The 24,034-nt window shown below is 37.2% G+C and overlaps 1 protein-coding gene across 3 annotated transcripts in view; it reads right to left on the reverse strand.

The window, feature by feature from the left end:
- Positions 1–24,034, reverse strand: part of LOC128021123 (disks large homolog 2) — a 180,449-nt gene that overhangs the window by 153,931 nt on the left and 2,484 nt on the right. For all 3 annotated transcript variants that reach the window (XM_052608068.1, XM_052608070.1, XM_052608069.1), the window contains exons 2-3: positions 23,686–23,817; positions 4,430–4,587 (exon numbers count right to left, since the gene is read on the reverse strand). In XM_052608068.1, coding sequence (XP_052464028.1) covers positions 4,430–4,587; positions 23,686–23,817 — 290 coding nt within the window. The remainder of the gene's footprint in view (positions 1–4,429; positions 4,588–23,685; positions 23,818–24,034) is intronic.

Here is a 24,034-nt window from a genome sequence, read left to right on the forward strand (position 1 = left end):
AGAGGGCTTTGCGGGTAAGAAGGGTTCCATAAATGTCCTGGAGAGAGGGGAGAGAGACACCTACGATCTTCTCAGCTGCTCTCACTATGCGTTACAGAGTCTTCCAGCAAGACACGTTGTAGGCGCCATACCACACAGTGATGCAGCTCGTCAGAATGCTCTCGATGGTGCCTCAGTAGAGGGTGCACATGATGAGGGGTGTGGCTCTGACTCTACTCAGTTTGCAGAGGAAGTAGAGACGCTGCTGTGATTTCTTGGCGAGTGCTGCGGTGTTGTCAGTCCAGGAGAGGTTCTCTGGGATGTGCACACCCAGGGACTTTGTGCTGCTCACTCTCTCCACAGTCTCACCGTTGATGGTCAGAGTAACATGCTGAGTGTGCGCTCTCCTGAAGTCAACAAGCTCCTTCATCTTCTCAATGTTCGGAGAGAGATTGGGGCTCAGCACACATCCTTGGGGGGCACCAGTGTTCAGTGTGATGTTGCTGCCGACCCATACTGCCTGAAGTCTTCCAGTAAGAAAGTCCAACAGCCAGTTTCAAGGCGAAGTGTTGAGCCCCAGCTCGACCAGTTTGTAAATGTGCTGTTGAGGGATGATTGTGTTGAATGCTGAACTGATGTCTATGAACAGCATTCTGATGCAGGAGTCCTTTTTCTCTATATTTGTGAGTGTTGAGTGGACGGCAGTGGCGATGGTTTCATCAGTCGAGCAGTTGGACCGATATGCAAACTGGAAGGGGTCCAGGGAGGGGGGAGAGACTTGATGTGGTGCATGACTAGTCGTTCAAAGCACTTCACGAGGATGGGAATAAGTGCTAAAGGATGGTAATCATTGAAGCAGGATGGAGATGGTTTCTTCGGGACTAGAATGATGGCGGTAGCTTTGAAACATGTGGGAACAACAGCCTGACTAAGTGAGATGTTGAAAATGTCTGTTAAGACATCAGTGAGTTCTGCTGCACAGTCTCTCGGTACACACCCAGGAATGTTGTCAGGACCCGGAGTTTTGCATGCATTGATTTGCGTCTCTGCACATTTAAGAGAAGTTGGACTGAAAGCGCACTCTGCAGTGACCAAACCGCTCACTGACAGAAAGAATCAAAAGGCAAGACTCACCTTTGCTGAGAAGCATGTTATTTGGAGAAAGGATAACTGGTCTAATGTTCACTTTAGTTATGAGAGCAAGCATAATTTATTTGGGTCTGAAGTGAAACATTTAGTTTGGCATCAAAATAACTGAAAACTGAATAACTGAAAAACTGAAGCCCAAGTATGTAACATTTAAAGGAAATTCTACAAAATTGTTTTACATTGTCATTGAGTACCGCTGAGAAATTTTTATTAAAATATGTTACAGACTTTTCATTAAGACTCTAAAAATTCATATAAACTTTTGGAAAACGGGCATCAGATGACCCATTTAATTCATGCATTCAAGACCTCAAGGTGAGATTATTGTAATGTAATCCTTTATTGGGTGGTTGCTCTGCACAGTTAATAAACTCTAGCTGGTCCAAAATGCAGCAGCTATAGTTCTTACTAGATCCAGGAAGTATAAACATATTAGCCCAGTTCTGTCAACTCTGCACTGGCTCCCTATTGAATACTGTATACTTAAAACATTAAAACTTACTTTAAAATCTTGCTAATTACTTATGTCATGAATAGTTTAGCTCCTCAGTAATTAAGCGCGCTTATGGTGCATTACAGTCCTTCACGTCCCAGACTTTGAAACTATCTACCTAGCATACCTAACAAACCATATTGCATGTATGTACTTACCAACTGATGACTTTACATGGTGAACAAATTGACTGAAATTACGGTCTAAAATACGTAGTTATCAAACTCAAAGCGCCCCAAAAATTATTTTTAACTCGTTAAGTTAAAGCAAGGACGAGCCCCCAATTTGTTACGACCTCTGACTCAAGGGAAGCAACAAAGACAAGGGAGACAGGCAAACCAAATATTAAGCTCAAGAAGAGGTTAATTTACTACTAAATTAAAGGTAACATTAAATAATAAAAAGAAAACAATTAAAGGAAATCGCAATGTTTTTTTGTCCATCAGCAACGTCGGTGTGTAAAACATGGTTGAAAATATAATCCAATGTTGAGGCATAAATGCAAAAACAACTAATCAAACAAAACAAAGTCAAAAACCAACCAAAGGCCAAAGTTCCAAAATTCCCAAAGTTCCTTCTTGATGCAATTGGAGATCTCTTTTTAAAGGAGCACCTGAAGCACTTGTCACAGGTGTATCCAATAGACTGCTAATTTGTGGAAACAAGTACCAAGCGGTAATACCCAAGACCAACAGCAGAGGTTGTCATAGGGAGGCAGACACAATCTGCCAGTTTAAATCTAGATTAAAGAACCATCTCTTGGCATACATATAACATACTATTACATTTCTATATTTCAAATCCATTAAAGGATTGTTAGGCTGCATTAAATAGGTCAACCAAAATTGTTGAAAACATGCCATAACACCTGATGAACTCATTATATCGTAAGAAGAATGGCATGTCTGTTTCATTCTTATTGCGAGGTCACCATAGCCACCCAGATCCATTCCATTTCCTGATCAGATGGTCACCATAGCCACCCAGATCCAGTCAATATTTAAACTAGATGGTGGATCAGCACCTAGAGTCAATCTCAACAACCCTGAATGTCAGCAGAGAACATGTCAACTAGATGAGCCCCAGAGACAGATCTCCTGCGAAAACCACGAGAACAAGAAATTCCTCTACACAATCTGACCTGTGTTGTAGCCTGGAATTAAACTATGCCATGATGGTTTTGTCTAGCCAGAGGAGAACTCCCAATGATTTTTTTTCTCCAATTCTGTCACTGAGTTTTGGTTCCTTGCCATTGTCGCCTTCGTCTTGCTTAAGCCAGGCATACACTGTGCGATTTCGGCAAGGTACCAACTCACACTGTACGAGTAGATCGCATGCGATGTAAAGCCAAAGCTCACGATTTTTATACACTCACTGTACGGTCCGATCGGCGAATTGCGATTTGACTGCTCACACTATACATGGCGAATCAACATGTAGGATCCCTCAGAACCCGGATATTTGTGGCTGTTTCAGAATAAAAATGCTTTCCCGGGAATAAACGCACTGCTTTGGTGATATGCGCAATTCTGTGTGCTGAAATGTCCAAAAAAAAAAAAAAACGTCGGCATATCTGGACGTGCAGGTGGCTCGGAAGACTTGGCCAATATGGTTTATCCATATTGCAACGCGAACTGGAGGTAATTAGGTGTTTTCTTCTTCCCTCTTTTATTTCTATTTTTCTATTTCTATTTAAGTTTTCCCTCCACCACTTCAGTCCACAGTACACGCCGTGTCATCATGGTTTTGTTTATGGTTTCACGCATGCACAGTGAGGGAAACACGGAAAATCGGTTCGTAGCCCTGCTTCAATAGTGCGATACCTCACGAGAGGTGACCAAAATTTCAGACCAACCGATTGCCGGTCGGTAGAGGTTAATCGCCTTTAGTTTCACCTTGTACACTGCACGAACACTGCACGACAAACGACGCACGAAAGTGCTGAAAATCTGCCCGACCTTAAAAAGAGTGGCACGAGTCAGAATTAGGCTCAAAATAGGATGAAATTCGCACAGTGCATGCCTGGCCTTAGTGGATTGCTTTGGCTTGTTTGCTTCAATTTCTGGCAATATTGTCAGCTTGATTACACAGACGCTATTTGAAGAAAGCTGAACTGGATAATGACATAACTGAATGCAAAAAGTAGACTAGGTTTGAATAATTCTGTCATTAATTATAGTTATACTTTAAACTGTACTAATCACTGTACCAATACTACATATTGAATAATGTGTGTTAAATAATGTTCTAAGTCTTTTCTCCCTGACAGGGCAGCCCAGACAGAAGCTATAAGAGTTTACACTGAATTCAATTCCAGATGCCGGACAGTTTAATGTGTAACCAAAATGCCAACAATAATAATAAATAAATAAATAAAAAACCTTCATAATGTGGGAATTTTAAATATAAACAAGCCCAAAATGCTCTGGCAGTCTTAGTTTCTCTATTGCTGGCTGGTCATTCAAAAAGATGAGTGAGAGATAAAATATGCACTCTTACAACCATCTACAACCTATTACAATAATAACACCATAAAGTAAAAATTGTCAGTAAACAGCAGATCATAAGCAATTGCTTGGTATCAATGCACAGTATCTATTAATTGTAAACTGCTCTGAAACCGTGAGCCTTTAGAATGTATTGTGCAGCGTTTTGACTTTAAATGTATAGTTCTCATATTTATTTAATTAAATCATAAATTTGAAGTTTAACAATCACTTTAGGCTGTATGCCAATTTACCATCTTCAAATTTAAGACCTCTTAAAATTATAATTAAAACATATGTTACACTTTTTTTTGCTTCTCACCTCTGGCGGTGTGGAGGCTGGCTGCAGACCCTCTGTGGGTGAGGTTGAGTTAGTGGCAGTGTGTTCCCACTGCTCAGCCATATGATTCACCTCTACCAGCTTCTCCTCACAGCTCTTCTGAGAGTTCAGCAGGGTCAGTTCATAAATCTCCTGGATATCTACGAAAATAGAGAGAGAGAGAGAGAGAGAGAGAGAGAGAGAGACACTATAAATATCTTTTTAAAACCTACTCAAACTATGTAGAAGTAGCCTATCGATACTTCACTCGTACTGCATTTGCTGAGACGCTCTGGGGAAAACTCAATTTTCTCCAATAAATGAAACTCAGTCCTCACTTCAGTCAAAGTAACCTGAGAATCCTATGGCGACATGCCCTCTTATATACCCAGATAGTAGAGGTGTAACGGTACGCAAAAATCACAGTTTGGTATGTACCTCGGTTTTAAAGTCACAGTTCGGTTTATTTTAGGTACAGTAAGGAAAATAAATGCAAAATTTAAACTGCAGGTTGCTTATTAATATAAACTTTTTTAACAATTTGTTTTTAATAAAATATATATAATAAAAAAAGCTGCTACTGTACGTGACATAGAGGGAGGCCGCCGACAGACCAGGATCTTGTCTTCACGACAACAATATCTATACTTTGTGTTGACCATAAATATAAAGCCTACTGATAAAGGACACCATCAATAGTATTGACGGCAAAATAGACTAAGTTTGACAGGTGCAACATTTGAAAATCGATAATTATTATTATTTTTTTTATATTTATATTTATATCTGAACTTATGTCAACCTATAGACTTTCAAACATCAAAATGTCATGACTTAATATGCATTTGTGTACAAAATTACATATAAACATAATTTCCTATTATATTTTGCCTGGAAACGCTTCCAACACGCTAGGAAAAATAGGCGTCGGTTCTATTTCTAGCATGCACGCGTTTTCCGCGCGGACACGCGTCTCACGCTGGCAGTCTGCAAGCTCTAACCTGTTAACATGGGAGCCAAATTTAAAATGGTCACCCCACGCAACTGAGACGCTAGCGCCACGCATCCAGTGTGTTGCCGACCTTAGAATCAGCTGCAGGGCGGGATTTGCGCTGAACGCGGAGACTTCCGCCACTTAATATGTTCGTTTGGAAACTCGAAAATGTACCTATGTTCCGCACATAAAATATTGCATTTGGTCATTCGGTACACACGTGCACCGTACCGAAAGCCCTGTACTGAAACGGTCCGGTACGAATACACGTACCGCCAGTGTTGGGAAGGTTACTTTGGAAATGTAATAGGTTACAGATTACAAGTTACCCTGTTTAAAATGTAATAGTAGTGTAACTTTTTTAATTACTTTAAAAAAGTAATGTAACTAATTACTTTTGAGTACTTTTTGATTACTTTTATAAATTTCTAATGAATGTTTATTTGCAACTGTTAATCATCTTGCACCATTTACACCCTTCAGGTTTAACCTTAAAGTAGAGCTCAATACTGTCAGACTTTCACCATCCTTCATCACTTGAATTAAGATGATCACATTTGAACACATCCACCACACAATCAGACTTTAGTACTGCCTTTTACTTCAATGAGATCTGAAGTTCAATGCAGATTTAAAATCAAAAGAAATAGTTTATACTGTTTTTGAAACCAAATCTTTCATTATCCATCCATTTCTCTCATGACTTTAATACTGAAGATTTTTATTTGACTTTTACCATGTTTTGTAAGTGCATTTTTTTTGGCAAATGAATTACCACTTGTATTTATTTTTACTACAAAGTCCATGGTTAAACCACGCTTAGTACCATACCATAGGCTACATAAATTTTCCTAAGGGTTGTGTTTTTGTATGCACTAGCTCCTAAACCTATGATAAAATATGATGATTTGTCTGCTGAATTACTGCTGTAACATTACAATAGATAATAATGACGTCGTTTATACAGTATTTTGAGTGAGTGTGAGCAATGTGCTGCTGTTGCTTGACTAAAAGACAAAACTATATTAGCATATTTACAGATGAGACTGACCTATACCTGAAACCCTGAACAGAAGTGTCGCTTCTGCTCCAGCTGTGCGCTTACACAGTTCACTCCGGTCTCTCTCTCTCTCGCATTGAGTCCGATCCAAACCGTTCGGCGGAGGCGCAGAGAGCGCGCGAGCCCAACCATTGCCAGTCACGACTGCCAGTCATGAATCATTGCCGATTCATGATTTATTAGAGATTCGGAAATAATCGCTTTAGTATATTCGGCCTGCAATTATACAATAACAATATTTAAGTAGAGGGCCAAATCGTCTGCCGGGCCACCGGGAACAGTCCCGGTTCTCCCGATGTCCAGTCAGCGCCCGATTTCCACAGACACGCAGGACGTGCAGGATTCATATTCAGTGTTTTTGCGGCTTAATAATCACAGACACCAGTCCATATCGCGTTTTTATTCAAGTGTACGACCTACTTTTGATTTATTCATCCAAAATGTGGCATATTTCGTCCGCGTTATAGGCTGAATATCATTTTTATGACTGAATTCTACGAATGTGTTCTCCGCGTCGCGGAGATCATGGGCCATATGTCTTAGTGCAATTTGGGAAAGAAATAAGCTGTATGTGGATGTGTGTAAATATTCAAATGTAATCCTCTTTGTAATTGTTACAGTTCATAAGTAACTGTAATTTAATTACTCATTTTTTCTTAGTAACTGTAACTGATTACTGTTACATTTATTTTGTAATTAAATTACGTAACGCCGTTACATGTAACTAGTTACTCCCCAACACTGCGTACCGCTACACCCCTACCCGATAGCCCAACCTATATTGACGGGCTCTGGTGGGCTTCGTTGCCATAGGCTCGTGCAGCTCTGCCATTGGTTATTTTTTGATGAATAACTGTGTTATTGAAAAAAGCTTTAGTCATCTGAGAAAAAGGAGTTTTCCCTATAGCATCTTAGCAGATGCAGTACTCAATCCACACCACACTTTGTGAACTCTTTTTTTTTTAAGGAACCAACATAATCTCCAGCAGATCTACTTAAACACAGGCAATTTATTAGATTGATTCACTGGCATTAAAATGAATCCAGCACAGTAAGAAGAAAAAGAGGTTGAGAGAGACAGTGAAAGAACAGGCAAACACATGCTTGTTTAGTCTGAAAATAAAAGCTGGAGATTTGAGCGGCAGCCATGGTACAGATTAATTTCTGTTTCTGGGTCAAAAACGATGATTAGACACAAATTTCTAGCTAGCTTAGTCAAACAGATTCAAAGTCAAATTGTAATGAAAATATGTAGGGCTTTCCAGCAATTTCCATGTCATAACTGTACAACAACCAAGTAGTTATTTACATAAATATAAGATGTGTGGGAGCATTTTAATGTAGGAGGATACAAGATCAAATACTGACCTCATAACACAACACAACATAACATAAATATACACACACACTCACACACACACACAACACACACATCTGCAGACATGAGCATCTATCTATCTGTCTATCTATGGATATTTGAATGTTTCTCTTATTTCCGTGTATCAAACCAAATTGTCTAAGAAGACACAAAAGTCATTACGTTAAGTGATGATACTAAATGAGGTCAGAGTTGCTGTGAGCTGTATTACTATTGTGGGTCAACTCTCTTCCGCCCTGCCTTGAGAGATGCTCAACAAAGACGTCAGAGATAGCCAAATATTTAAACTAGAGTGCAAGCACTTGCAGTGACCATCTGGAGAGCACTGCTCTTTCAGCATGAACAATACCGATTTAAAACTGACAGTTACATTAAGCCACATTGCATGGTGGGTAAAAGTCAGCAGCTCTGCTGTGAATCCAGACACCATATGCCGTAATAAATGCTACAGGTCCTGCCTTGGAATGAAATAAGCTTATGCTCTGAGATAGGAGATAAAAAAAAATAGTCCATTCTGTTTGTTTGGAGTGCCCATATGGGATGTTTTGATGAAATGTTCTCAGCACCAGATGACTGTCAAAATCTACAAACTATTCCAAACAAAAATCACTTATGAGCAAGTGCTAAAACAAAGGATACTGCCAAAATACACCATAATAATCACATAATTGTAATAATTTCTCCCTAAACTTCTACTATATGTACTATATAAAAAAAAAAAAAAAATAGCAAAGGTTTAACTGTATTAATGACTTTCCGTTTCTATGTTATGATGCATTATGATGGTAGCATATGACAGGAAATATTAAAAACCTGCAGGGAAGCAAACTTACACTAAATACAAGAATGTGGGTAGGAAGGCTAAGTAGAAGGAAATTGTCTGTTACCACCACATGCAAAATGATTGCCTTTTTGGGGGATGTCTTGCTGTTACCTCTCCAGTGAACCTGTTGTCACTTTCATTTGCACCAAAGCAGGTGAAACTGATTCACAATCACTTATACTTGGACAGATATCCGTAAAGTTTAAATGACTTGGTGTTACTGAGATGATTAAGTGTTCCATTATTTTTTGAGCAGTGTATAAATTGCATATAAAATGTATATTTAAAAAAATCTATAAATATGTAAAACAAAAAAATTGCCTACTCATCCACAAACTAATATATTTTTTAGCAGGAAAAACATCAAATCAGCTAACCATACTTAATATTAGAAAGTCTGAATTGGTGCTTTGAATATGATAATGCATGTAAAGCTGCTCAGGAGACAATATAATGTTGGACTACAAACCAGGCATTTTCCACCTAACAAAAGAAGCATCAAAAAGAAGCTTGCAGTCTATTCGCTCTTAGACAGAATTCATTGACATGTAAATAAAACCTTATAAAAAGACTCCATTTGTTATTCCTCCTACAGATGCCTGCCTTGTCCAGCATTTCAGAGTGATGGAAGTTCAACACAGTTTATTTAAATAATTAAGTCGGTGCAATTAACAACAAGCTGACTCAAAATGTGATTTAGATGAGTCTGTCTCTAAAGTTATAAAATAGACTGAAAGTGAGACCATCAAAGATTTAATTATATGTAAATCCCACAACTCAAAGAAACCTGGGTGACACGGTTTGAGAAATAATGAATGCAAACTTTCAACAACTGATAAAAGACAGAAATATGAATACTATTTTAAAACAAACTGTTAAAATATCCTAAACCAACAACATGCACATAAAAAAATCTTTGAAGCAGCAGTAATTTCTAATAAACTTACAGAGCGGTAAAAGTCCTCTGTTCTCCATGGACATGTTGTGTAAAGTGTCATCACTGAAACAGCGAGAAGTATTGTGTGTGTGTGTGTCTGTATGTGTGTGTGTGTGTGTGTGTAATGCCAGATGCCTCATCTAACAGCATGTGAACAGCCAGCGTAATCCTTCCACAGGCCTCCTGTTCCCAACAATTCAGACAATGACCTTACACCCTCACAGACAAACAGAGAGAATACAGCTGATCGTTATTTCAGACGCTTTGTCTTCGGCAGTGTTTAAAGCTGTTTAGTGCACTCAAACATGCCCCTTTCCCCCCCCCAGAACGCCTAACAGTGACAAGCAGTGTCTACTTATACGTGCTTAAGAACAGAGCAGGTGGCGACTGATGAAGATTGTGTGTGTGTTAGGCTGTAGGCCGGACCAGAGCAGCTGGGAGAGTGTTTAAGACGGTTGAGCTCAGGGCACAGAGATGAGCCCATAAGGACAGAACCCCTGCTTTCTGATCACTGTAATCATCAGCATGTAGAAAAGCATCTTCCAAACGTCCAGGAACATCTGATCAAAGTATTTCAAAAAATATCTGAGGAGTTTAGTGATCTCAAAGAAACAACATTCCCCACCGTTTAAAAGTTTGAAGTCAGTAAGATTATCTTATTATACATAAAACTAATTAAAAGTAAAATAAATACTTTGTAATACAACCGTCATTACTATTTTAAATAAATGTGTATATAAAAGATTATATAATTTCTTTGTTTAATGTTCTATTTGTGAAATAATCCAGTTGAAAAAAGCAACATGGTTTCCTCAAAAATATTAAGCAGCACAACTGTATTCAACATTGATAATAATAAGAATGTTTCTTGAGTACTAAGTCAGGATATCAGAGTGATTTTAAAAGGCTCACATGACACTGAAGACTGAAGCAATGCCTGCTTTGCAATCACAGGAATAAATTACACTTAAAAATCTATTAAAATAGAGAAAACACCTATTTTAAATTGTAATAATATTTAAAGGGTTAATGAACTGAGAAATCCAAATTCATTTGACCTTTTGACATGTAAAATGTCATTGTATTAAAAAATCATCCTGTTTCAGAACTCAAAACATTCTTGTTAGTTTAAAAACAGCTTTCTGAAGCCAATCTGCCAAAACGACGGTGGTGGAATGTTCCACTTTTTGGCATAATAGTGTGGCTAAACACCACCTTCTCAGAAGATCAACGCCTACTTCTACATCACTGCCATTTCAGCCCCGCCCGCCAATTCACACACGTAGTGGGTAAATTAAGACGCTATGCAGTGCCAAGTTGTGGGGAAAAAAAACAGACTTCGCATTGCATTCCTTCTGATCCTAACATGAGGAAAGAGTTCATTTGTAATGAATATGCAGTCCGCGTCAGTATGAACTTGTTCCTTTGTTCATCTCATCTTACCACAGATTCAATAAAAAACAAAGCACAGTTCGCCACATTTTTAGATAGATTGAAACTTAAAGATGGTTCTGTGCATAATATTTTAGATCTGACAGTAATGTCACAATAACACACAAGTGTGAGTAATTGTTTTTACCATGTGGTCACTATTGCTTTGTCTGTTATTACAGATCTGAGTATTTATGCATTTTTAACTTAAATCATAGCAACGTTCATCTGTGAAACATACAAACTTTTAGCCAATTATAGAAGTGGGCGTTTATTTCAGAGTATCCGCCATGCCTAATCAAACAGAGTGTCCCAATGAGACGGGTCAAAATAGGACATAAAACAGCCTACTACTGCTAAATTATTATGTTTTTTGATGTAAAAAATATTGATTATATTAAAAGTGGACCTCAGAGGACAGTACAAAATAATAAAAAGAAAGTTCATCAACCCTTTAACAATATAAAATTTTACTGGAAATTTGATCAGATAAATGCAGCCTTGTTTTTCTTTTCATTTAAAAAAAAATCATTTAGACCCAAACTGGTGAATGGTATTATATCAGTAGTAATTAGCCACTCAGTTTTTTAGATACTGGTATCAACATTATGCATTCATTCAAACAGAGCAGTGTGTTTAAGCAGATGACCCTAAAAAGTCTTGCTGGGACAAATCCGTAAAATAAAAGGCTTGTCATCTGCTAATCGGGCATTATGAATCTGTTCAGATAGAGTCCTGACAGCTTACTGGCTTTCAAATCCCTTTGAAACAATTATTACATAGTGGACAGCTTTCAGTTCATATCTCATCTAGAAAAATGATTAACTCACTTTCATCTCGACTGCACAAGAATGAAAATGGGCTGAAAGTGATGTTTGAAATCTGCTGTTAAAAAAAAAAAAAACTTTAGCTGTTTTAACAGAATTACACTTGTCAGCTGTGTGGATTTTGGACACGTCGAAATATTGAAGATTTCAGAACTAAAAAAGAAACTCTGCAGTTAATTAGACAGCTCAATCAGTTACTTAATCAAGTGTTTGTTCATTGCAAACAGTCAGATTCTCTAAGAGACCTTCTCTGAAGGTCAACCACGGTGGGCATTGCGGGCATGTTAAATGAGAGGAGTTGTGACGTAAGCTATGCACCTGGTGCTTACTGTTGCAGCCCAAACAATTTACAAGTGGCTGACAACAGGACAGGACTGGAAACAACTCAATTTTCCAAAACACAGAAAGCCTCAGCCTCAGACAGCACGACCACAAACCACTGCGGTTCACTGCTCATCTCTGCATATTGCACACATCACTGGAATCAGAACGGCAACGCTTTCTCAATGTTTATTTGAGGTAAACTGAATAGCCACATATTCAAACTGTTCAAAAGTTTAGGGTCAGTAAGATTTTGTTTATTTATTTCTTTTATTTTATTTGAAAGAAAATAATACTTCTGTTCAGCAAGGACACACTAAGTTAATCAAAAATGACAGATTTATTTTAGAATTGGTTTAAAATGATTTTCTTCCTAAATGTCTATTCATCCAAGAGTCTTGAAAAGAAGAAAATGTATCACAGTTTTCACAAAAAATAAGCAACTACATTCAACATTGGTAATAATAAGAAATTATTCTTGAGCACCAATCAGCATATTAGAACAACTTCTGAAGGATCATTTGAGCCTTGTAAAATTATAGGAACTTATTTATATAATTAACTAAAATCTCAGTGGGTTCCTCAAGTAAATTTTTTAGGTCAAAAAAAAAAAGAACCTGCATTAACCTATTCAAGTTATTTAAAAAGTGTTCATTGCCAAAGTTTAAAAGTTGAATTGGTATAATATTGGCATAATAATGCTAAGAATATATTCAGGATTGGTTCTAACTAGAGAATGCATGATTCAAGGCAAGAATGAATGCAAGGCTTTTCACTTTCTGATTAGCTGTTCTAAGTATATGCATTTTCAGCCGAGCTGTGGGTTTAGTTATGTGAGGTACCAGATACAATGAGGAAAGATCTTATCTGCTTGGTTTCCAAGGCAACCAGAAAGAAGAACCAGAAAAATTCATATTCATAATCACATCGGTCTATGCATGAACTCCCTTTCTTTTCCAACCCAGACGAACCCACAGAAACACGCAGTGCCCATACTCTCATTCACACACTACAGATCGGCAGCTGTTCCACTCTTATGTAATGGATGGATGGTGTGGGCTCAGGGCTGTAATCTCACTCCTCTCCAGGGAGCGATTATTCAAGCTCCTTAAGCCACCCACCACTGCATACCAACACACACACACACACACCTCCTTATCTCCTGACGCAGACTCCCGCCTCTGTGATTCTACATGATTCATAAAATCACTTTCCTTTCTGAAAATGGCCTTTGCATTGCAATGTGTTACAACTGACAGATATAGAGCTGTTGTAAAACATGAGTATTTTGGGGTGGCGGTTTAGATACATGCATTGCTATAAATAAAATGCATCCATATCAATGGAATAATTTAACAAAAAAATGGGTGGGGGTGAGGTGGGGTGCCATGAATGGGTGCCATCAGAATTAGAGTTAAGACAAAACAAAAACATCACAATAATGTACAATTTATCAACATGACTCCAGTCCATCATTTACGTCTTGTAAAGAGAAGAGCTGCATTTATTAAAAAAAAACAAATTCATGAATTCAAAGATGTTTTTGATTTCAAACCGTTGCTTCTGGCTACAATAAGTGCCGCCTTTGTCTATTAAAGAAATATATATATTGCTATTGGACTATTTTTGCTAGAGGAAATTATATGGATTATGGACTTATTACTTTAGGCAGAAGCAACAAGGTAAAGTTAAAACATCTTTAATACTGGATTGTTTTTCTTACAAGCACACAGCTTTGTAAGATTACGGTGATGTCTTTAACAGCTTTTTGGACTCTCATTCTGATGGCACCCATTTACTGCAGAGAATCTGCCTGTGAGCAAGTGATGTAATTGCTAAACTTCTCCAAATCTGTTCCATTGAAGAAACTAACTCTTTGACATCTTGGATGGCCTGAGGGTGAGAACATTTTCTGCAGATTTCTATTTGTGGGTGAACTATTCCTAATAATAAGAGAATGTAGAGAATGGATTTGATAGTCTTACAGAAAATAACGTTGATTCCCTGGCAATGGCTTCATCTTTTTAGTGAGATGAAGATAAAATCTCAGGACTGCTACACATCAGATGGCTCATTTATCATTAGCGTCGCACATTTAGAAAACTGAATGTTTCTGTTCCAAAACAAACTCGCAAATTGTTCCCACTCTTTACTCTAAATACTGATGTGACATGAAGAACAGCTTGCCTCTCCCTCTTGGCGCGCTGCCTTTGTCGGCTTCGATAATTCTGTATTTCTTTGCTCCACCAACAAACTGGCAAAATAATGTGACTAGCTGAGATCTGTCCTGGATGAAATTAATAACTGCTGAAGATAAGCTTGTTATTAGCATGTGCGAAACATGTTTGGTTGGGACCCAGAACCCAGATTATACCATAAAAAAGTGGATGCACATCTTTTAATGTAGTGACTGATTGTCTCTTGACTAAGTTGTAAAAGTTTCCTCCTCCCTCACTGTGTAAATCCTGGAATGCCACATTTGGAAATGGAGCATAACAAAAGCTTCATAACAGCTGATGGAACAGCTCCGCTAAATGTATCTACAATTATGCTGAATTACATCACTACCTTTACACATTCGTCTTCTGAAAATAAGTTTTTCTGTTTGAAGAACTGCAAGCCGCTCACTATGACACTGGAAACCTTCCTGCTAAAGGTCTGCGTTACCATGGAGACTGAGCCAGAGATGGCACATTTCATATGTTACTTCTGTTAAAAGTCTATGACAGGTGTAATTCTGACTCACAGAGTTGCCTCACACTTCCTGTCCTTCATAATTGCATCCTAAACCAACACTAGTTTCAAAGGGCCATTTCAAAGGCAAGTAGAAAAGTTTTAGTTGAAGTACACTCGATCATTTCATTCAATATGCAAACGGTGGTGTTTTAAAGACACACTTCACTGACATCAGATAGCTCTGGGTTTGAAAGTTCTTTCGATTATACATCACAGAACTGCAAGAGAGAAATGCAGAAGTGCATTCATATTAAACAAAATGCCTGATACTGAAAAGTGGCTTGCTCTTAAACCTGTCACAATAATCAATATATCAGCTTATCTCACAGTACATGTACATGATCTCAATCATTTTTGCTGACGCAATATATTGCCCGTTATTTTTACACAAAAATTTATGTCACCATGTTTTTTTGGATTCCATTTGCGCCTGTGTCTTTTGCAGCTTCACCATAACGTGGTGTAATTGGTTCAAATTTTAAAAATGCTTCTACAAAAAAGTTTTCATCTGCAGATATGGCCTTGTTTAGGGATCTTTGCTTTGGTGCATACAGACTTCTGACTGCTAAGTAGGGATTGTGTTTTCCAGCAAACTTTTCTTTACAGTGCACCCTTAATTTACAGAGAAAAGAAGGTCAGGGAAACATCTGTAGATGGAAAAAAAATTATTTTATTTTGTTATTTAATTTCCATTATCTAAATATTCTGAAGAATTATACATTTCTTGTCATATGAAAGTATGTTGGCCTTTTTGCATGATTATGCTTTTATATTACGATTATATATTCAGTGGCATAAAATGGTCTTGAATGACAATAATATTGTTTATCGCAATTATTTCTGGGGCTATATATCGTACAACAAAAAAAGTTGTTATTGTGACAGGCCTACTTGTTCTAATGCTTTTAAAATATAAAACATTAGAAAAATGACAGAGTGAAATATATATATATATATAGTGTATTGAGGTGGTATGAAATGTATTTTAATTGATTTTATTATTCAACCCTAAAAGATATGATTCATTAGTTCTGTCAAAGAGCTATAATTCTCTGACCAGATCTAAAGAGCTCCCTCTGCTGGAAACAGACTTAACAGCATGAAAACAACAAACCAAACACCACATCCAATTTATTTAGTTAAAAAAAGGATGTTTATATATATATATATACACACACACACACACACACACACACACACACACAAAGGCATTATGCCTACAAATGCTTATACTTATATCTATACAAATACAATTTGCCCAATTAATTGATCTTAAACCATTAGAAAAGACATTTAGTGAAAAGTTTTGTGTGAATTTTAATCTTTAGGTGTCATATTTTATCATATTCATTCTAGCTTGAGATATTAGATATAATATCTAATATATTATATATATATATCTCAAGCTAGAATATATATATATATATTTTTTTTTTTTTTTTTTTTTTTTTTTTTTTTTTTTGCAATAATGAAACATAAGGTAAAACAAAATCCACTAGATTTTAGACAATAAACAGTATGTAATAATTTTAACTAATGAAATACTAACTAATCTACAAAATAAATATTTAAAACCTAAATAACATATACACCATGATTCAGGACCAGTTCTGTGAAAAAATATCTGAATCAAATAGGCTGGTTCCAAACAATATTTCCCCAAAATTCCACAAGATGGCAACATTATTCTCATGAAATGAAGAGGACTGGCACACTACTGCCATAATTGAGCAGAGAAACAGAAGTGGGCTCAGCAGTTTCTGTGTGGTTATACTTCAAAGCTAAAGGCTTGGTAAGGAAAATATTCACATTACATATGCATCTTTAGACCGGCATTAACATCTTCCTAGAAGCTATATTGTCCTTAAGGGCATCTAATAATTTTCAGTCATCTGTTTCAGAGGTGGGGCCAAGGCTGGTGTTTAACCAAATGCAAATGGCATTACATTTCTGTACACACTGGCTTATCATAAACTCAAATTATATATAAAAAAATAAATAAAAAACACGTAGGGTGGCTGTTTATCTACATGCCAAGATTCAAAGTCAAAGCACAAAATGTGAAAAAGAGTTTCATACTAGATTTGAAAGGAACAGAAAAAGATCATTCTGTTTCATCTTTCAATTTCTGTTTCTGTGTTCATTTACACATCCTTGTGTCACTTCACATCTAATTTTTTTTGTTCAACATCTATGTCAAAGCTTGACAGACACGGTCACTGTAAACTAAACCGCTGTTTTATGGCAAGAGCCACATAACAACTGCAAACAATTCTACATGTTAGCACTGATGCCTAAGATTTCATTTCTGGGTGAAGCTTCACTTTAGGCATGCAAAAATAACATTAAAGTAATACTCAATAAAATATAATGAAAACAGGCATCATGGAATGATGTACTTCTCCAGATTTTCTGTTCTGCGTGGATATTTTAATAAACATATAAATAGAAAAATTATGAACAATAATAAATTCAGAATGTTAATTGAATAAGCAACTAAAAATTTTGCATTCTTGTTAGGAAAATACATATCAGAGTTTCAAATAAAACTTAATCATTACCATTTTTAGGGCACAGCCTCAGTGTATAAACAATCTGTAATAACACCTCTGTGATCTATGTTCCCATTAACACTAGTATCCTTACTCATATAATCACTCACTCACTATCTTCACAATCACAACAATGCTGCTTTTCCCAATAAAACTTGAAATACACTATGAGCCACTGGACTCAGATCTGGGTCAGACATTTACCTGAGATTCACTGACAAACAGTATAACACTGACCTGTAATTACAGCCAACGCTCTCTGACAAAAGTCCTCACCCAGAGTCCTCCAATTTGAGGCATGGCTTCCACCACCATGTGAGGCACATAAACTCACGTCCACTTGTTAAGGGAAATAAACAGGAAGAGACAAATTAGAGAGGGAGAAAGGGAGAAAGAGAAAAGACGGGGAGAGAGCTCCAACATGCTGCTATCCCAAAGCAGCAGGATTAACAGAGGAGAGCATGCTACAGGGAGACTAAGATTATTCTAGAACAGGGGGGGAAATGCAAAAAATCACTGCTAATCTTATTAGTCCTTCAAATTGTTTTTTGAAGTGTCAAATATTTGAAGTGAACTTTTAACCATAAAGTCAATGAAATCAAACTTCCAATCTAAATTTCCCATTCCATAGAAATGACTTTGTTTATGGCTGACACCCCATTCCCTCTTTTGACTCCTCCCCTTCAAACTTTTGAATAGATTTTGGTACATAACACCCACTTTGCACAGCCCAATCAATTCCTGATGTATAAATTCCTATCCACGCATTTTTTTTATACATTTCCCACATTCTTTTTCTCTCTGAATTATGCTTCTGAATTATAGTACTACAATGGATTTGCGAATGGTAACATGAATTAAGCAAGTACAACACAAACTCACACATACACAAACACAATAAATGATCTCATTTGGATTTTGTAATCCTTAATCCTGCTGTTTACGACACAAAGCCAGACTAAACTTTTGATGAGCTTTCGGGAACTCTACAAACAGTTGTATTGTTCTAGCTGTGGAACTTGGACCAAGGAGAGATTGCTACTCGCCATCCATCCCCTGGTGTCAGAAACTCCCCTCCTGCAAGAGTAACAGATCTGATTACAGTTTAGCAGAAGGAGCAAAAAAAAAAGCTTCTCATGGGACGGTCTCTCTGTGAAACAGGAGTGTGCCATCATGGCAATTCTATTAAGAGGGCAGTGTCCAACCTTGTTCAGATGACAGTGACAAATAGGTTCCATTAAAAACCTCTATGGAACAAATTGGCATTGTTGTTGGTTTCGCGATTAGACCGCAGTGGCTCAGTATCTAAAGGATTCAAATAAACAGCAGTGATAGAGTATATTTAGCCAGGATATCTGATTAAAAAGGACAGACTCTAAAAAACAAGACCAGAGAACTTTTGATTCAAACAGTAAAATACTATAATGATCTGAACTCGGTGTGATTATGATACAACCTCATAGTAACCTCGCAGCTTTCTTGCCACAAATAACACGGGCCATTTCATTTTAGCTATTGTGTACTGCCCAAACTACCATAATTACTACTATAATAGTCTGCAGATCAAAATGTCAGGGTCTTCGAGGTTCCAAACAAACAGAAAATTAAGGTACCAATTTTTTTTTTTTTTTAGATTTTCCTTCATGAAACACCAAAAGTAAACCTGCACACTCAGAATGGATTTTCACAGATTTTCAACCTATGCTGACAGGTATAAATGTTTCCTGGTGAAGGCGAGACTAGGTGAAGCAGTTAAGAGACTGCTCTTCTCTGGCATGATGGCAAACCGTCCAGATTACACTCATGCTAATGCCTTCTAAGATGATTACTGCTATTTCAGGAAGTGGCCTTAACCTTTAACAACTTTTTATAGTAAATCAACAGAAAGGGGACAAGTTTAACAGATCTACATAACTGTTTAAATTAGTTTTTAGTATCAAAGAAGCAAGCTTCTTATACAGTTAGGTTCAAAATGCACTAGTTTGAGTCATCTGTGAATGACTGCAAGAGGGCAGCAAAGATCCTGAAGGCCTGTCAAGGCCCGTTCACACCAAGAAGGAGAATTACAAAGATTACTATATTAGCTTCCACACTAGAGAATGACATCATCTGTTTATTTTGTGATTATGATTGGCTGTCAAAGTTTTAGTCATTAATCAGTTAGAAAGAATCATTCTGAAAGTGATGCCATGAAATATCATTTCTCTGTGCCTTTATTGTTATAGCTGTGGTGTGGATGCTGCTATTATTTAATATTGAGAATGATTTTTAGAACTATATCTTTATCTTTATAGTTATCGACCTTGGTGTGGATAACTATAAAGATAACGAATCAGGCCTAAAGGATCACGTCAACTTTTCCAATTAATAGAAAGCAATCTGCCACAAACACAATCAGCGGGTTGAGGTAAAGGTCAGAGAAGAAAAAAGGAATTAAAGGCGTCGTATGACGCTAAAAAAGAACATTATTTTGCGTATTTGGTGTAATGAAATGCGGTTCAAAAAACACATTACTTTCCACATACTGTATATTATTGTTTCTCCTCTATGCCTTGCCTTCTGAAACACGTAGATTTTTACAAAGCTCATGGTTCTGAAAAACGAGGTGTTCACTGATTGGCCAACTATCCAGTGCTTTGTGATTGGCCGAAGTGTATTACGGAAATGGTACGCCCCATACTGTGATGCTGTGTGGTGCAACGAGACAAAACCAATAAAACCCATTACAAACAAGGCATTTGTAGCATCCAGTGGGGATATAATTACTGATTATAATGACTTCTTATATATTATATATTATAATGGCGGCAGCAAAAATACTACAGCAAGAATCAATGTTACGCCTTCTTTCTTTGCGTGAACATTTAGGTAGTGTTATGCAACTCTTTCCCTTACAGGGATGTAGATGTGGGGGCATTTAAACGAGGATTTTAGGAAGGCGTGGACGATTCTTAACTTTCATAAAGAATATCCTTTTTGGGTCTGAGACTTTAATTTTTGCAACTTTTGGGATCTTATCTATTCACGAACAGCTTGTAACACTCCAAAGAGAAAGGAAAACTTGAAATTGTCATGGAGAAAGAAGGCAATATTTCACAAATATTACACTATCCAAGGCAATTCCCTGCTCCCAGATCAGCACAAGCAATTAAACACACAACTATGATTTAGCATATTTCATCTAAACACATAGTTTTTTTATTACGCAATTTTTCTGCATGACTAATTCTTATCCAAGGGTTCATATGATGTGTTCACGCAAAGAAAGAAGGCGTGGTTTCAGTAACCGCAATTAGTGTTGAAGCAGTCATGTCAGGGAGATGCTGTGTGTATCTAGCCGAAAGCAAAAGCACTTGGCCTTCATATAGTAGATGCATTTAGGAATCTTTAAGATTACTTCCAACAGAACAGTAACGCATTCTGAATCAGCTAATGTATGTCTTGTTATTAGTTTAAGTATTTGCTATTAAATGGTCAAATGCTGAGTTTTGCGTGTTGTGTGTGTGAGCGTGTGTGTGTGTGTGAGAGAGAGAGAGACGGGGTCACACAGTGGAGTCAGCTGTCTTAACCATCCGTGGCTTGTGTACTGCAAACACATACGAGCTTAATCACTGTGTCTGTCCCACCAATCTATGTTCACCTTTCTGGCTTGAACTGATGGTAAAACAAAGGACATTATTAATTTTCACATTTATTGTGAAAAATTATGCTTGTGATTATGGAAAGGTGCGTTACATTTCCGACGAGTGCTTGCGTGATCGATCAATCACAATGCACTGGGTCAGTTGGCCAATCAGAGCAGACTGCGCTTGTCAGAAGGAGGGACTTTGTAGAAAACTATGCATTTGAGAGAGGCGGGCCATAGAGGACCCACAATAATGTACAGTATTTGAAAAATATTGTGTTTGTTGAACATTAAAGCATGTCAACATATTCTGTTACACCAAATACACAAAATAATGATCTTAAAAATAAAAAAAAAGCATCATATAACCCCTTAAAAATATAGAGCTAAAGTCATAGCAACTAGCAAGCATAAAGGCCTTAATTAAAAAACTTTGGCAAATGCAGCTAAAACATAAGTGTACGATTAAGAAATTCTGCATTAAAGTGCTTCTATGACTGACTACCATTTAAAGCAAAAACTGTAATTTTCACAAAGCTTGAATGACTCCATACACTTTCATGAAAACCTATGGAATATTTACATAAAGCAACTATAGCATTTTTATTTTTTATTTTTTTCAAAGAAATAAGAAAATACTTCATGGTCTTACATTTACATTTCATAAAAGTGCACTCTAAGTAAATCTAAACTAGATAGAACAGAAGAGATGCAGATCTGACCATTAGTCACCCCGCACAGCACATATCTGAGTTTCCTTGCTAATTGTTCAAATGAACCTTTGCTTTAGACCAGAATAAAGATCCGCATCCTGGTGAGAATGTTAACAGACTGTGACAGTACAGTTTTCCAACTCACTACAGAAATTATGATAAGACGTTATGATCCAGAATCATCAACTGTACATTCTATTTTGAACTAATGAAGTGTCTAAACATTCAAGAACATGTTAAAGGGGGGTGAAATGCTATTTCATGCATTCTGAGTTTTTTACACTGTTAAAGAGTTGGATTCTCATGCTAAACATGGACAAAGTTTCAAAAATTAAGTTGTATGTTTGAAGGAGTATTTTTGTTCCCAAAATACTCCTTCCGGTTTGTCACAAGTTTCGGAAAGTTTTTTTCGAGTATGGCTCTGTGTGACGTTAGATGGAGCGGAATTTCCTTATATGGGTGCTAAGGGCACTTCTGCCGGAAGAGCGCGTGCTCCCGTATAGCAGAGCAGAGAGAGGCTGAGCACAGACATTCACTGATCAGAGCGAGAGCGTCGCGAAATCTCACAAAAGAAGTGTGTTTTTGGTTGCCAGGGCAAGACAACCCTGCACAGATTACCAAAAAAAAAACAGCATTAAGGGACCAGTGGATGGAGTTTATTTTTACAGAGCATCAACAGAGTTGTGCAAGTGTTTTTGTTTGTTCCCTGCATTTCGAAGATGCTTGTTTTACAAACAAGGCCCAGTTTGACACCGGATTTGCACATCGTTTATTTCTTAAGAATGATGCAATCCCAACGAAAAAGGGTCACGATCGTGTGTTGGAACCGCAGGCAGTGAGTAAAACTGCTTAAAATATCTCTGCCTCCTTGTTAGTGCGTCCCCTCCCATCGGAGACCCGGGTTCGAGCCCCGCTCGGAGCGAGTCGTTGCTGCTGCTGCTCTCGTTCAGTTTCAGCCTCTGGATCTGATTCTGGATCATAAATAAACGGCTGAATCTGACTGTAAGCCATGGTTTGTTTTGGATGATGGTAATCCTCATGGTAATGTCACAGCTTCCACATGCTCTCAACGCAAAAGCCTACTGGCGCTCTTGATTCTTTAGCTCCGCCCACACGTCACGCCTCCAGCCGGTCGTGGTTTTTTCGGGAAAAATGAAGGATGCAGTACTACTCTATAGGTACTCAAGATTAACAGGATATTGAGTGAAAACGAGCATTTCACCCCCCCTTTAAGAGGAAATCATGAAAGTCAAAACCATCCATCTTTAGATCTCACTTATACTTACTAAAAGCACACAAGAGCATTTGACTTAAGCTTCATTTGGCCTTTAGTATGAATGAAGGAGTTAAACCAATCAAGATTCAAAACCAATCTGATTCTCCTTTACAGAAAAGACTATATCTTGCCTTGCGGAGATTTGAGCTTATGAAGAACACGTTTAAAATACCAGAGGCACAGAGAAGCATCTCCTGCCACATCAGCAAGGTTAAAAATAACTTTATTTCAGAAAAAAGCCCTAAAGCGGCAGAATGTGCCCACTGCTGAAGAATGAACTATGAGCAAATGTCACATCAGCAGGTAAAGCACATGCAACCTTAATGGAACAAGTAATAAAAAAGAAAACATTGACCTCAAGACATACAATGTTTTTTTTGTTTTTTTTTTAATTAGAAAAATAAACATTAGAACACTCTTGGTGTGAATGAATTTGAGCAAACATCGTAAAAATCAATTTGAGTAACATTTGTATGCTCCTAAAAAAACACTTATAAATAACTTTATTTTACATCTGTTCTCATTTGCCTATTTTCCTATTTAAAAGGAAAATTGATCTTTTTACAAAAATAAAGCATAATCTTACCTATGAGAGCCTGGAAAAGACTGCTTTTGAAAATGCCCATGATTCTTAAGATGGAAGTTTTGAGCTGTTGTTCCTCTGGTTTCTTCAGTTTGGAGCAGTAGTCCTCCAGGAGGCATAATGCCCTGGCTGTGTCTGTAAGACAGAATACGTTTTACTGGCATTTTTTAATACAACATTTAACAAGGAACATATAACATGCATTATTATTTATTATTATGTTTATTTTTAAATAAATGTCTTTACAATGATCGCTCACAAACAATAAAAATGTATGAAACAAAAATTGCCCTTTTTTTTACTTTTTTAAAGGAGGTGTTCAGCACAAATATGAAAACTTGTCAGTTAGATG

Source organism: Carassius gibelio, chromosome A10 (assembly GCF_023724105.1).
Source record: "Carassius gibelio isolate Cgi1373 ecotype wild population from Czech Republic chromosome A10, carGib1.2-hapl.c, whole genome shotgun sequence".
Classification (NCBI taxonomy): Eukaryota; Metazoa; Chordata; class Actinopteri; order Cypriniformes; family Cyprinidae; genus Carassius; species Carassius gibelio.